Below are 15551 nucleotides of genomic sequence, written 5' to 3' on the forward strand. Positions count from 1 at the left end.
CTCTGAAACCAATAAAAACATACTAAAAAAAAAAAGATTTACCACTAATGCTCTCCACTAATATGGTTGATAAGAATGGGGGCTTATGTGGGAAATGTGTGGCAATAAGAGGTAACAATGACTTTCTTAGTCCTGGTGTTTTTCCTGGGCTCGAGCTGCTGCCCTGTCTTTACACTCACCAATGAGGCTCAATCCCGACTTCAAATGAATGTGTCTTCACAAACACTATCAGAGCCGCCCCCCCCAATGCCTATGTATCTCACAGCTCATATTCTGTATTTCTTATGTTTAGGGGAGGCTACATCCATGGTTTAAGACACAACAGCTCAGCATTCTGTCTCTTGATAAAACAGTAATTCTGAATGAAAATCTAGATCCAGGTAAGTTACAAAGAAAAGATACAGGCAATCTGTAACATGTTTTTGCATTCCTGTAGCTATGAGCAGCTGGCCACAAGGGGTGCTCCATAAACCACCCGCCCAACTGAATCCAGGAACAAACTCTCTGGGAGCCCTGGACACATAGCTGATGGCTGCACTACTGTCCCCAAATGTGCAATTCCTGGCTTTGCTTGATTTTAAACACACTACATTCGTATATGTTTGGTAGGCAATTATAGCTCATGTTTGTTACATAAATTATTTTTACATTGTTATAATGAATATAATCATAGACATTAAAAAATGAAGTCGGCCCGTACATTCCTAATGCACTTTATCAAGGCTGTTGCTAGTCAAAGAAGAAGAAATTCAGGAAGTATGCCTTTAAAAAGCCCCTCAAGATTAAGGGCAAGGTCTGAATGATGCTGTGCTCCCAGTACCCCCAGAAGCTGGCAGAGAGGGGGCACAAACAACTGTCAAAAGGGGCTTAAGCATCTACGCACACTACGCTGCAAATCGTACGTTTAAAAGACACTGGCCAATAGAGGGCAGGCAAGATCTAATTATGCATTAAAATCATAAATTATAATACGCTATGAAGGAAGGGAGGCCACTCTTTAAAATTTCACACATATCTAGAATCCTTTTGATGTATTTACATAAATTAAAGTTATTAACATTAACCAATCATCCTTTTACCCTCCTTGTATTATTTCTAATTAAGCAATTCAAACCCTAATAAAACCTTAGAGTGAAAAAATTACTTTTTCAAATGTTTTACAATATTTAGAACCACACTTCAAAGAGAGAACATCCCAAATACCGAGTCACATTCAGTCTGGGACATGTACGCAGTCTGCTAAGAAATAAATTATAGTCTTGGTTAATTATGGAGGATTAGATCCAGTCGTATCAAAATTTTTATGCTCATGTGTCTTTTGTAATGTGGGCAAGAGCAGTAAAACCGATTATAAACTAATAGTTTTAGTCTTATCTTAGTGGTCACCAGACTAATTTTATTTTATTCTAAAAAATCTCTCACATCCACCTTTTCATTTCATCATCATTGTGAAAATCACAACTTCCCCAAACCAAGTTTTCTTGTTTTGTTTTCACTTCCCTTTGTATGAAATACCCTTTTCTACTGCTTCACCTTCAGTCTGTGCGTCTTTCCATCCAAGCGAATCTCTCGCAGGCAGCACATGTAAGGTCTTGTTTTCCTCTTAGGTCAGCTGCCCTGTGTCTTTTTTCTTTTTTTTAATTTTTATTTTTGTTTAAAATATTACAGATGTCCCTTTTTCTCCCCAATGACCCATTCCACCCCGTCCCACCCCCCTCCCCGGGCCCTCTCCCTACCATTGTCCATGTCCTTGGGTTGTGCGTATATACATATAAATTTGCCCTGTGTCTTTTGATTGGAGTGTTTAACCCATTTACATTTAAAGTAATTGCTGACATATGTAAGTTGTTACTGCCATTTTGTTATCACATTTTTATCTTTTTCTTCTTCCTCTTAAAAAAGCCTAACATTTCTTGTGCCAGTGGTCTGGGGGTGATGAACCCCATTAGCTCTTTCTGGTCCTCATTTTTGGGTGTTTCTCCCTGTCGCTCTGACTGGTGCTTTCTGCTGCTGTATGTTTTAAATCGTCGATTCCATCCTCAGCTTCGCTGAATCTACTGCCGATTCCTCCCAGCATACTCTTCATTTCAGTTAGCGTATCCTCAGTTCTGGCTGTTCTTCTTAATGTTTTCTGTTTCCACTTTACGTTTCCTGTGTGTTAAGTTCTCCCTGAGCTCGCCTACTCGTCCCCTAAGTTCCTCAAGCATCCTGATCAGCAGTGTGTTGAGCTCGGCCTCTAGTAAGGTCGTCTCCGTTTTGCTTGGTTCCTTTTCTGGAGTTTTGTTGTGTCCTTTCACTCGGGACATGTTTCTTTGTCTCCTCATTTTGGCAGCCTCCCTGTTTGTTTCTACGTACCAGGTACAGCTGCTGTGTTTCCCAGTCTTGGTAGAGTGGCCTAATGCAGTGCGTGTCCCATGGGGCCCAGTGACACAGCCTCCCCGGTCACCTGAGCAGGGTGCTCCAGGTGTGCCCCTCCTGTGGGTTGTGTGTGGCCTCCTGTTGTGGTTGAGCCTTGATTGGCTTTGGCATGTCAATGGAGGGGACTTACCCCAGGCCAATCGGCTGTGAGGACTGGCCACGAGCAATGTGGAGGGTCCGCTGTGCAGGGGCCGAGCCCATGAAGCAGAATTCACTTCAGCAGGATCAAGTTCCAGACGGGTCCGCCCCTTGAGAGTGTTGCTCCTGGAAGTGGTGGAGTGGTGCTTCAATATGATCAGAAGCTGTCCGCTGGTTGCACTTTCTCTGGGGCCTCCCAGGAGGTGTGGGCCAAGTTCAGATGCTGCTTGTGCCCTGGCTGGGGCCACCTAACATGAGCCACAAAGCGATCTGTAGACGGCTTCCTCTAGTGCTGGGCTTGGGGATGCTTGGTAAGAGGTACAGGGCACGCTGAGGCCAGATGCTGCTTGAGGGGTTTGTGTACCTTTGAGGGATTTTAGGAAAGTCCACAGCGTGAGCCAAGACTGGCCATTCATAGGGGAAAGCCACTGGAAACAGCTTGGGTGGGCCTGCAAACTGAGTGGGGGCGGGGTCTCAGGGAATCACCAGGACCGGGCTGTTACAGCCAGGCTGATGGAGACTCAGGTACAGCGCCCACCTGTGCCTGTAAGGGGAGGGCTCAGCAAAGGAACAATGGCTCTGCCAGCACTTCTGCCTGGGAGAAATCTGTCATTCCAGACCTTGCTGGACAATTCAGTTCCTCCTCATATATTCCTGGCACCTTTCTAGCAGCTTCCCTGGCACTGGAGCTCAGAGGGAGTGAGTTCGAGTTTGTACACCAGCCCTTTAAGAGGAGGCCCTGGGACTCCAGCAGCCTCCGCCTCCCTCACCCACCATCCCCACTGGTTTTCACAGCCAGAAGTTACCGGGACTCCTCTTCCTGGCACCGGAACCTCAGGCTGGGGGCCTGGTGTGGGGCTGGGGCCCCTCGCTCCTCGGGGGGACTCTGCATCCAACACATTCCTCCCGATTCTGAACTGCCGCACGTGGGTGTGGGACCAGCTCGTTCCACACCTCTGCCCCCCTACCCCTCTCCACGGGGCTTCTTTACATACAGGACTTCTGCTCAGGTAGTCTCCAGGGTTGTCTGTAGATTCGTTGTTATTTGATGTGGTGGTGGGAGGAGGTGAGCACAGCATCATCTACTCTCCATCCTGACTGGGAGCCCCGGGTCTCCTCTCCTTTATTTCCAACCTCTCCCTTTCTCTTGGTTCTTTTCTGTAGCATATAAAATGTCCAAATTTCTCCCAGTATAAGAATGGCATCATGAGCCCCCCTTCTCTACAGCAGGAGCCTTGGCTTTGTGCTCACACACGGGGTTGAGCCCCGGGAGCTCCGCCTCGCGGCCTCACGCGCATCTCAAATGCGGCGCGTTCACATCAGCTCAGAATCTCCCCACCCCCTCATCTGCTGCAGTTCCTGTTCCCCGTGCACGTGGATGTGCCTGACATCTACCAAACCGGAAGCCACCCCTGCCGCCCTGTCCTGAACGCCAGCCGACCCTGTCCTGTTCTGTCACAGAATCACCTAAGATGGGTCTCAGCCTTCCTCACCGACACCTCCTTCAGAGCCACCCAACTGCTGTCCTCGCCTCTAGGCCCATTCGCATTCAGTCCATTCTCCAAAAATCCACTAGAGTAACTTCTGTTTAACAGGAAAGTCTTTTCTTCCATCTCTGCCTCCTTTACTTCATTTCTGGCCCCTTCTCGGACTCCACTCCACAAGCAGCCACACAGGGCTCTCTGAAGTCCCCACGTGCACCCGCCCTTGCGTCTACAACATCCCTCCGCCTGCAAGACATGAACCTGGTGGATTCCTACTCATCCTTCTGAATTTTACCCCAGTGTTACCTGCTCTGATAGTTATAAAACATGTCTACAAATATTTATCACACCTCCCTTCAAAGCGTGGACTTGCCCTGGCTGGTTTGGCTCAGTGGTTAGAGCATCAGCCCACTGACTGAAGGGTCCCGGGTTCGATTCCAGCCAAGGGCATGTACCTTGGTTGCAGACTCGATCCCCAGCCCTGGTTGGGGTGCATGCGTGAGGCAATGAATCGATGTGTCTCTTTCACATCGATGTTTCTATCTCTCTCCCTCCCTTCCACTCTCTCTGTAAAGCAATAGAAAAAATATCCTCCAGTGAGGATTTAAAAAAAAGGTGTGGGCATGAGAGTGGGCTGAAGTTCGTGACTCGCTTTGAACACAGAACATGGTAGAAGGGAGTGGGGCAGGCAAGGGGGCCTCACACACTGTCTCAGGTTATCACCTGGGCAAGGCCAGCTGCCAGGGGAAGCACTCAGCATCCCTCGGAGGAGGGGGACATGGCGAGGAACTGAGGCCTCCTGCCACAGCTGGGACACTGAGTCCTTTTGGCAACAATTCCACAAGGAAATTCCAGCCCCCTTGAGTCTTCCGATGACAGCAGCCCTGACCAACCTAACAGGAACCTGAAGAGAGACCGTGATCCAGAACCTGACGACTCTGCAAACTTAAACCCCAGACACTGAGATAACAGATGCTCACTGTTTTCAGCCATTAAGTTTTATGGGGGAATTTGTTACACAGCAACAGGTAACTAACAGGACCCCTCTACAAAGGCATCTCTGACCCTCCAAGGTGAGTTAGGCCTCTGCACCTGACACTGAGCAGTAATGCCTGCGCCCCACACAGCGGTGAGGACCGTCTACCTCCCCACCCACCCTGACAGCTACCTGTGGGCAAACAGTGTTTCATTCATTTCTGAATCCCCAGAACTAGACACAAAAGATGCTCACTAACTATGAACTGAAATAAAAAGAAAACAAGGAAAATTTGAAATATAAAAGCAGCATAAAACCAAAAACTAAATTTAGTAAATATCAGCTCCTTCTCTCTTCTTGAAGAAGTAGGTGACTACACACTGTCCCACAGGTGTGCTAAGAAGATGAAATTAAGGTGACAAATAGTATAAAATGTCACACGTCAAAAGAATAATCTTATCCAGCATCATCTTGGAATAAAGTCGCCCTAAACGTGAACATAACAGATGTAAATGACAGTTTATTTTCTCAGCTGAAAAGGCCTTTAAAATACACTCAGTACTGACTATTTTTTTCTAGAATATACTACACTTTTTTTTTATACAGGGTAAAATGTACTCCCCTTCTTGGATACTGACTATTTTTTAAATGCATTTCTTTTGTTTGAGTTGGTCTTGCAAATAGAGCACGGAATATAAAGCAATGGCACACACTGAAGTGTCACTGTCCAGGCCAGCCGCTGTGGGTCGGCCTCTGGCACCTTTCCCGAGGATCACTGCTACCATCGTCTGCCTCTGCACACTCAGTGCCTGGGCACGTGCAGGGACTCAGATGTCCTTTTTATAACTCAAATAGGCCATGCTCTCCACACAGTTCAGAGAGTCACTAGTTTACCTAAAAAAGATACATTTGAGGCTGTTTCCTATCAGCACCTCGGTAACAGCTGCATAGTCAATGGTAAGAATGCACCATAATATTTCTAAGCAGCTCCCATCCCAAAGCTTTACCTAGTCTCTGGCTTTTTGTTGTGTGTGTGTGTGTATGCAAGACAGAGAGAGAGACGTGCTGGCAGCTGAAACACAGAGGCATACAGGTCAGCTCTCTCGTGTGATTCTGCTGGGCTGTGTCTCTGCTGCTCTGTTTTGTTTTGTTTTATCCTGATCACCAAATGCATCTCCCCACTTCTCATCCCTGCCCTTTTCACTCTAATGTGTGTGGTGTTTTCCTTGGATATGTATTTTTATAAGCTGTAAAATATTATTTAGTGTGTATGTATTTAGGAATGATATTAACGGTATTATGTTATTGCTCAATTCCAAGCCTCATGGTCACTCTTTCTGAATTGCTGCGTTTTTTAAGTACTTTATCATTTTTTCTAATTTATTTTCAAGAAATAGACATACACGATGCCCCCAGCTTTCCTGATCACAGACAATGCTGTAATGAACACGTTTGCATACACCCTGGACTGAGCTACACACCTGTTTCCACAGCCAAGTGCAACATTGCTGGGCCAGACTCATGGGCACTACGTATTACAAACTTCCCGCTCATCAGCCTTGCCAGGTTATAAATCTCTGCCCAAAGCACCCGGGTTCCTGTTTTATCACATCCTTGTCAGCATCTGGTATCATACAGTTCTCTAATCATTTTAATTTGTTGACTATAACGTGGTAATTATTTTACTTTGTATTTCTCTGATGATTAGGGATATCTGAAGTATTTTCATATGTTTTCAACCTATGAAGCTTTCCTTCCTGTTCATATGTATTGCCTATTTGTTTTATTAATTGAAATATAATTGGCAATTAACATTATATTAGTGTACAATGTAATGATCTGATATTTGTATATACTGCAAAATGATCACTATAATAAGTCTAGTTAACATCCATCACCACACAGTTGCAATTTGTTTTTCTTGTGATGAGAACTTTTAAGATCTATTCTCTTAGCCACTTTCAAATATAGAGTATTATTAACTACAGTCACTGTGATGTGCATTACATTAATGTCTCTCTCTCCCTCTCCCTTCCTCTCTCTCTCTCTCTCTAAAAATCAATAAAAACATATCCTCAGGTGAGGATTTAAAAATAAGTCCATTTATTCAACACATATTTATTGAGTGCCTACTCTAATGTGTTTTCCTTAAAGAAAAATATTGCACTAATTAATACTGCCTGCATGAGTGAGTATTAATAATGAAGGTTTCTAAAACTAGCTCCCACTACAATTTACTCCCATAAATATCTAAACCAGCTCTTCTGAGGAACCACTCTGGAGCAGGGGTGGGGTGATGTCAGAATCAGGCGGGTAAGTGGGCACCTTCTACTCCTGGGGAAGGTGCCCATTTCTTCCTGAGAACCTCGGTGGTCACGGCCACTCTACTTGAGAAGGTTCTCACCCTTCAGGGTCCTTCCGGAGGAAAGTGCTCTAAACTGCACTCTGCATAGAAATCACAGCCTAAAGCCCCTGTCTGTGCTTCCCCTTCACTCGCTTATTTGGCCTTAAAAACTTCTCCTGATTTTGCAAGCAGGGGAGCAAGGGAGTCTGAGTACCATGGTCCTGGTCCGGCGCCTCCAGGCTGTAGCCGTAGCCCAGCAGCGTGCGCACAGCCTCTCGGAGGCTGTCCTTGTTGGACTTCTTGGTTCGGTCGTCGAGAAGGGTGTACGGAACCAGGCGAGGGTTTCTCCTGTTCTTCACATCCTACGGGAAGGAAAAGGTGCGTCATCAAAGTAACGCCAAGGACTTTTGGAAGTGTGACAGTCCATCCCACAAAATCAAAACAGAGCAAGATGCAAAGCCCCTGAGGGTAAAAGCCGCCCTTCCCAGTCCCTTTGTCCTCTGGTGACAGAAGCTACCTAACACCACCAACACCAAAGACTGAATCAAACGAATGGCCGCATCAATTTAAAGGCAGCCTTCTCCTGGCAAAGGGAAGGTAAAAATAACCAGAGCAGTAACAAAGGAAGCCCACCACCGGCACAGCTACAGCAGTGGGCTGACTCGGAGAACGTGTAATTTCCCACACAGTTGACTGGCAAGTCTTGGTTTCGAGACAAGTCAAATTAGCACTGGTCAGTGGCTGAGTCACGAGACCATGCTGCTGCCCCTTCTCAAGAGCAAACCCAGATGTTACAGAAGGCCATCCTACGACCGCAAATAGCTTTAAAATAGGTATGAAGTTTAATCTACCAACCAGTGAAATCAGGTAATTCCGGAGTGCAGACTTAACTACAAACTATTATAAAAGAGGCTCCAAGTACAAAATGTGGTTAAAATTGCATTAACAAAGCAGGAAGACTGGCTCTCATACTGTCTTGGGGAAAGGATGCTTAACTTTAGAGTAAGAACAAACCTTACAGTCATGGGGGGTGGAGAGGCACCTGGGCTGCAGGTCCTCAGGGCACAGCCACCCAGGGACCCACTTCCCTCTGCTCACTCACAGAGACCATGCTGCCCCCTCTGTTAGACCTCATGCAGCCCCAGGGGCACACTCTACTCCATTTACAGGGTGTAAAGAGCAGTGGGAGGCCGGGACACATGCAACCCCTCCTGCCAAACAAGCCACATGGCCAGGTGGGCGGGAGCAAGGAAAGCTGCTCCTCCTCTCTGCTCCCTCCTCTTGAGACCTGCTCTGAACACCTCATCTAATGCAGGAGCACCTGTCACATCTGGAGGCAGGATCAGAGGGCTCCCTTTTGGGGGCACCATTCCAAAGCTGCTTGAGATAAACCAGCTGCGTGAACAGTGCTTCTAACTTCCAGACAGCACCCAGCACCCTCCCTCTCAACATGGTTCCCCCCAAGCATGGTTTCCCACATGGAAGCTGAAGAGTCTGAGGAATCACCCTCTGGGAGAGGGTGCTGGGAGCCTGAGTGATAACAGCAGCTCTGGGGCTCGGGCTCCTGCCTGCTCCTGGTTGAAATCAAGGTGCTAGAGGCAGAGGAGGGAACAGGTCCACTGCTCTCGGAGTTACAGTCTGACCCAGAGCACAGCAAGGAGCAGGTGTGGGAAGCAAAGACAACACTCAGAGGGTCCAGCCAGGGTGTGCTGTGTCCCGGGGAGCCAGGCGAGCCTGCTGGGCAGTGGGGAGGGAGCTGGGGGAGAAAGGGTGCAATGAGGGCCTCTCACAGCCTGTCACCCTGTGAGGCGGGGGGACCCCCATAGGAAGGAGCACCCCAGGACAAGATAGCCACAGGAAACCCTGGCTTTTCTGAAGAGCCATGGGGTAGACAAGGTCAGTAGAGAACCAACTAGAGCCTCCCCTCTGCACACAAGGCTCAGGACACCACCCCCCCCGGCAGCAACCCCCACTCTGTCTCACACACACACACACACCAATTAGTGCTGACATTCTCATCAGGTACAGCCAGTTTAATTCAACGTAAGAACATCCTCTCATTTTATGAGGTAGAGCAAGGCTACTCAGCTATTCTGTAGCCCCCAAATGACAAAGTCCATGGCCTGGAAGGATCAGAAATCCATTTCTCAAAGCAGCGTTAGGCTTCCTCTTGCCCTATAGTCTGAGTGTATAAGTGGCAATCCACTTTATTCCGGAGACACCGAGCCAAGGCCAATGCCACAAGCTGGCTAGAGGCCCTGCAGGACGCGGAGGCCAGGAGTCGGCTCTGGAGGCCCCAGCGGCTCCCCACGAGCTCTGCGCCCGAGTGTGCAGCGCTGGGTGAGCTGCTCTCTGGGGCTCCCTGCTGTGCCAACCAGGAGTAAAACTCACTCATGCTTCCTGAGACTGCGTGGCCTACAGAGGAAAACGCCTGCAGAAGTCCAGGCACCGCCACCAGTACCTACTACTAACAGTATTTGTTAGGTGCCTGGCACTGTTGTGAGTTAAACGATGGACCTACGAGGGAAACAGTGTCACAGAGAACTTAAGCAGCCTGCCCAACAAGGTCACATGGTCACTGAAGCAAGGCTGAGACCTGCTCTTAACCTGCTCTGTGCCGCCTCCATGTGCACTCAGGGCTGAGAGCTCCCCCCAAGGCCTCACAGACCTGTGACCTAACCCAGAAACCTCTGAAACTCCTTTTACTAAGCTTGACAAACACTCATTTGGTGGCAAAGAATGATCTGAATGGATTCAAGGCTGCTGACAGTCTTTTTTATGGCTCCTGGTATTATCCTACCTGCCACACCCAACAGGTGAGCCTCTGGGCTGCTGCCTGCGGAGGGTGCCAGGCAGGATTCAACACACCCTCATGTCACTCCTCTGAGAAGAGACAGGAACATCCTCACATCACCCTCACATCATGCTCTGGAAACTAGGGCACCTCTGGTTCTGAAATTCACCTGGCCAGGGGGCTCTGAATAAGGAATCCTATACCTCTTCCATTATTATTTTATCTCGGTCTCTCATATTTCAAAAATTTCTCCTAAAAATGCAGTCTGAGAGAGAAAACACCACAAAGCCACATTATACATCACTGTTCTGATAATCAGGCTAACACACAGGCTCGGTCACCCACTGGCCTCGGGCCCGGCACTGACCAGCTGCTCAAGTGCATTGGGCATCAAGGTATTTACATGACATGAGGTTTCAAAACATCATCACTTCGTCTCTCCTGCTACACACTATGCTACTTACCCCTCAGGAAACCGTAGCCTGCAGCGCCAATACGCCCTCGACCCCCCATACCTGCTGGATACCGTAGGTCCAGCCCTGCCGGATCCGGTCCCGGGCCCACACGTTGTGAGCATTTTCTGCCAACTTGTCTACCATCGCTTCCTGAGAGGGCGTGAGTTTGATAAAGCTCAGGTCCATCGGGGCCGGCTTGTATCCACTTGTCAGCTGGTAACTACGGAGCAAAGCAAAACATACATGTAAATCCTGTAAGTCTTTGCATGGCCCCACCTATGTCCAAATGTTCCATGAACTGCAGTGGTCACCACTGGTCAGCAAGCCTGGCCCTGCCCACTCAGGCTATGGCTCTTAGGAAGAAAGACCGCACCAGCTTTATGCTTTTGATTTTTCACCAGTAAAACAGAAATGGGACAGCTCACTTCTCTCCCAAAGTTGAGAAGGAATTATCATTGTTTGTGTTCCTAATAGTGGGGGCTATAGTACAAATCAAATTACTGGTTATCGAGTGGAAGATCTGATGGATTTCTCAACTAAAGTTCTCATTCTCAACTTTTAAAAGTTATATTAATGTAATATTACTTAATAAAGCCGTGTATCCTTTCAGATACCAGCTGTTAATTATTCTATAGGAAAATACGAACACATTTACAGATTATTTCCCTATTGTCATTCCTAGGTACATAATTTAGGAAGCCCTAGATGACAGAGACCAGGAAACCATAACCATCCAAAACATCATGAAGGCTGGGTCTGTTAGGGACTCTCACCGGAGACTTTCTACTCTGAGCTGGAGAGAGAAGGTTCTCAATGACTATGAGTTTTAATCTTTTATAAGAAATATGAAATTGAAAATGTAAAATCTTCAACACACAAACTGTTTGGGCACTAGCACTGCGCTGCTCCACGCAGACACACAGTTGTCTCCTTTGTTTAACCACTGAGGCTGGTACACAGCCGATTTTACATGGCCTCTCTTTCTCAGTCACCTGCATTCCCTTAATCACCACGCCTGAGGTCAGGCCCAGTGTGACCCAGGTTTCTAAGTGCCTCGGTACTCTAACAGCGCCCAGCAAGCAGCAGCCTTCGGGCTACGTTTTTTGAAGGAATTAACTTCATTTACCAAGTAAGATAAGCATACAAGCCTGTTCATCTCAAAGATTATTTTTTTGCACAAAGGAAAATTCACCAGATAATTATGTTAAGTTAAAAAAACAAATTATCAGAACACGAGAAATCATCCTTTAAGGAAAATTAAGTCACCTTTTCTCCTCGAGTTGCTCTGGGCTCCTGTGGCACCAGGGTCAGGAAAGCGCCCTACAGCAGGAGGCCTGACTGCTTTTCCAGCTGCCCCAGAACTAGAACAGTGCCTGACCCATGGCAGCTGTCAGTAAAAACACCACGATACATCGATGTACAGCACACTAAATAACTTTAGGGCTGGATAAAGCTGACTTTACCTTAGCTACTCCTATTTCATTATAGGACTTCTCATGTTTTATAAATCATTTATAGACAAAAATTTTAGAAAGAGTTTGTTTTAAGTAGGTTAGACTGGTCTGGGGCTATTTACTGCTTATATCGTACAGTTTACATTCACAAGCTAGATTCACAGACAGGGATTTTTGTTCTGCTTTAAATCAGAACTCTGCGTGTTGAGAAAAATAACAGTATTTTTCCTTGTTTTTCTTTAGTAAGGAAGCCACAAGGGATTTTTAACCACTCCTAAAAATCATTTTATTTTATTAAAACATTCTGATGTTTAACTAAATTGGCAAACTGCAAGCACAGCCTGCATACAAGTTCTCACTCAGTAACACTTTCTCAAGACAGAGCTCCCAGAGCATTTCAAATGCAGAGCTGGATATTTTATTTTTAAAAATAACTATTCTTGATACATACAAAAGAACATGCTTTAAAGCATTATAATAAAATGAACTCCGTTAATCCACCACCAAGGTAAGAATTAGAAGATTACTACCACCAGTGTATCTATCCCCCCATCTCATACCCCTGTGGTGTGTTTCTATCCATTCCTGACATTATCTTTTAGGTTCATCTATGTTGTCATTTATAATAATAATTCATTTTATTATTATATCCAACTTAATTCACCTTCCTACTGAATAACATCCCTCTAACTCCCTCTGAGCTCTCCCTTATTTCTATGCTATTACAGTAATACTGCTGGAACAACGGCGTTCAGGTTTGCTGGTGTGGACTCTCTAGGGCACATCTCCAGGAGTGAAACTGCTGGGTCACAAATACTGCTGGTGCAAATACTTAATTTCACACAATGAGACCAAACTGCTTTAAAAATGGTTGTAAACTCACTCCATGCTTTTAGGCTTATGGTGATCTGTATCTATATCAATACTTTTTAATATAAAATTCCTTAATTTTTGTCAATAGAGTAAGAATAAAATCCTATTTCGTGGCAAATTTAGATATAATATAGACTGTCAGCAGGTATGAGTAGTTTTCATTTAACGACTTCACCTTTTCCATTTCCCCACCTTTTCTCAAAGAACGAACAATTCTGAGCAACACAAAGAAAAAGTGTAGTAAAAAAAATAATGAATTAACAGAGCCCTTAATTCCTCAATGACACTAACTTATTGCAAACCCTGTGCTTACTCTATCTACCATCTATCTATCTATCTATCTATCTATCTATCTATCTATCTATCTATCTATCTATCTATCATCTATCTATCTATTATCTATCATCTATCTATCTTAGATTTAGAGGTCAGAATTGAGATGGCTGCCATAAGGACATATATTAAACTATTTCAACAGAAAAAAAGAAACCAGACTTTTTCTGACAAAGGATCTGCTTGGGATGACTGTTTTGACAGTAAAAACTGGCTTTGCCCTGGCCAGTCTGGCTCAGTGGTTAGAGCGTCGGCTATGGACTAAAGGGTCCCAGGCTCTATTCCAGCCAAGGGGACGTACCTCGGTTGCAGGTTCAGTTCCCAGCCCCAGTCGGGGCTCAGGCGGGAGGCAACCAATAGATGGGTCTCTCTCACATGGATGTTTCTCTCCTCTCTCTCTCTTCCCCTCCCTTCCACTCTCTCTGAAAAGCAATGGAAAAAATATCCTCGGGTGCAGATTAAAAAAACAAAAAACAAACAAACAAAAAACTGGCTTTACTAATTAGGTTTTATGGCAGGTAAATTCCATAAATTGAGTGAGCTAAATTCTGACCCAAGAATGTTGGTTTTGATTGTTTTAAAGAATTTATTGTTTAGAGCAGTTCCAGGTTGAGAGTAAAATTGAGAGCAAGGTACAGAGATATCTCATGCACCCCCTGCCCCCACTTATACACAGCCCTCCCCATTACCAGCATTCCCACCAGAGTGGCGTATCTGTTACAACTCATGAGCCTACATTGACATATGTCATCCAAAGCCCATAGTTGAGTATAGGATCCAGTCTTAGTGTTGTACATTCCATGGGTTTGGACAAATGTTATAATGACATAAATCCACCATTAATGGCCCTAAAAATCACCTGTTCTCCACCAATTCATCCCTCTTCCCCTAAACCCTGGCGACCAAAGCCCTTTTTACTGTCTCCATAGTTTTGCCTTTTCCAGAATTCCATATAGTTGGATTCATACAGTAGGTAGCCTTTCAGACTGACATTTCTGCCCCAAGCTTTTGATGGGACACACACACAGAGCACATGATAAAAACAATTGATCAAACGCAGTATACCTGCAAAGGTAATTTGAATCCACCGTTTTGTTTTCTTACCCTGTGCACATCATGTTAAATAAGGTATCTTTACGTCAAAAAGTAACAGCTATAACTACTAGGTTTTTGGGTCTTTCTAGCCTTAACAATGTCTTTATGATTTACTTTCCAAAACACTGAGAGAAAGTGACTTGAATGAGAGGATAATGAATTGTTTTTCAGGTAAGGCAGTTCCTGATGTTTTGCTTTTATAATAACTAAACAAGGACACGGCTGAGTTGTCACGTGACAGATTGTTACAGGTGACTTTTGATGATGAATCACTATAAAATTTTGGTTCACTGAACTGAATGATTTTTCTTAGCAACAAAATTATTTATGTGAACAAAGAATGCAACTTACCTTGCAACTTATCTCTATCAATAAATAATATTTATCATGGATATATGATATAACTGAAAAAAGAGCAGCTGCATCCACTTCTTTTATAAGCCATTTCCAGTAATATCTTACTTTTTATATTGATTTTAGCAAAAATTATGCTGCTTTGAACATTTGTATACCAGAAATTATTATAATGATTCTGAAAAAAATCAATAAAAAAATTCAATGACTGTATCACAGAAAACAAAAAAATTTTAAAAATTAAATAAAAATTCAATTAAGATTTATATTTTATTACAAAGAGGTAAGATAGAATAATTGATCAAATATATATTTTAATCACGTTATATTCCATAGGGTAAATTAATTGGAAATAAAATTCAAAGAGAAAAATAAAATGGTGTAAAATTCTCTATTATTATAAAGTTTACATGTAGTTTTTAATTAGATGATATTACATACCTAATCACTGTATACCTGCTTTTATTTGATACACTAAAAATTGACATAAAAGTGTCATTTCAAAATATAAATATATGAAATATGCTATAAAATAGCCTCTTATAGAGCTATTTAAACTTAATAACTTTTGGAACTTTAAAATGTGATATATTTTTTACAGTGTGTTTAGTGGAGCACCTGAGTAGAAATGTTTGCTGAACTAGAGGACGTGCGTGAATCTGCATTTGTAAAGCAAACACAGTTTCCACTTTGATTTCATGTTTACGGGGTAACGGGTCCTGGGGTGAGTGACGGAGGCTATGGGGTGGCCTCTTTGGTTCTGTCTCCATGATGTTATTTCACACATTTCCAGGTCTGCTGCTTACAATGCAGGGACCTCAGAACGGCAGCCT

The 15551-nt window shown here is 44.7% G+C and overlaps 1 protein-coding gene across 2 annotated transcripts in view; it reads right to left on the bottom strand.

Annotated features, from left to right (window-relative positions):
• RYR2 (ryanodine receptor 2) overlaps positions 1-15551 on the bottom strand; it is a 298173-nt gene that overhangs the window by 205372 nt on the left and 77250 nt on the right. For both annotated transcript variants that reach the window (XM_087828993.1, XM_087828992.1), the window contains exons 22-23: positions 10670-10829; positions 7575-7722 (exon numbers count right to left, since the gene is read on the bottom strand). In XM_087828993.1, the coding sequence (XP_087685119.1) occupies positions 7575-7722; positions 10670-10829 (308 nt within the window). The remainder of the gene's footprint in view (positions 1-7574; positions 7723-10669; positions 10830-15551) is intronic.

The sequence above is a fragment of the Miniopterus natalensis genome, chromosome 21, assembly GCF_054644295.1.
Source record: "Miniopterus natalensis isolate mMinNat1 chromosome 21, mMinNat1.hap1, whole genome shotgun sequence".
Classification (NCBI taxonomy): domain Eukaryota; kingdom Metazoa; phylum Chordata; class Mammalia; order Chiroptera; family Miniopteridae; genus Miniopterus; species Miniopterus natalensis.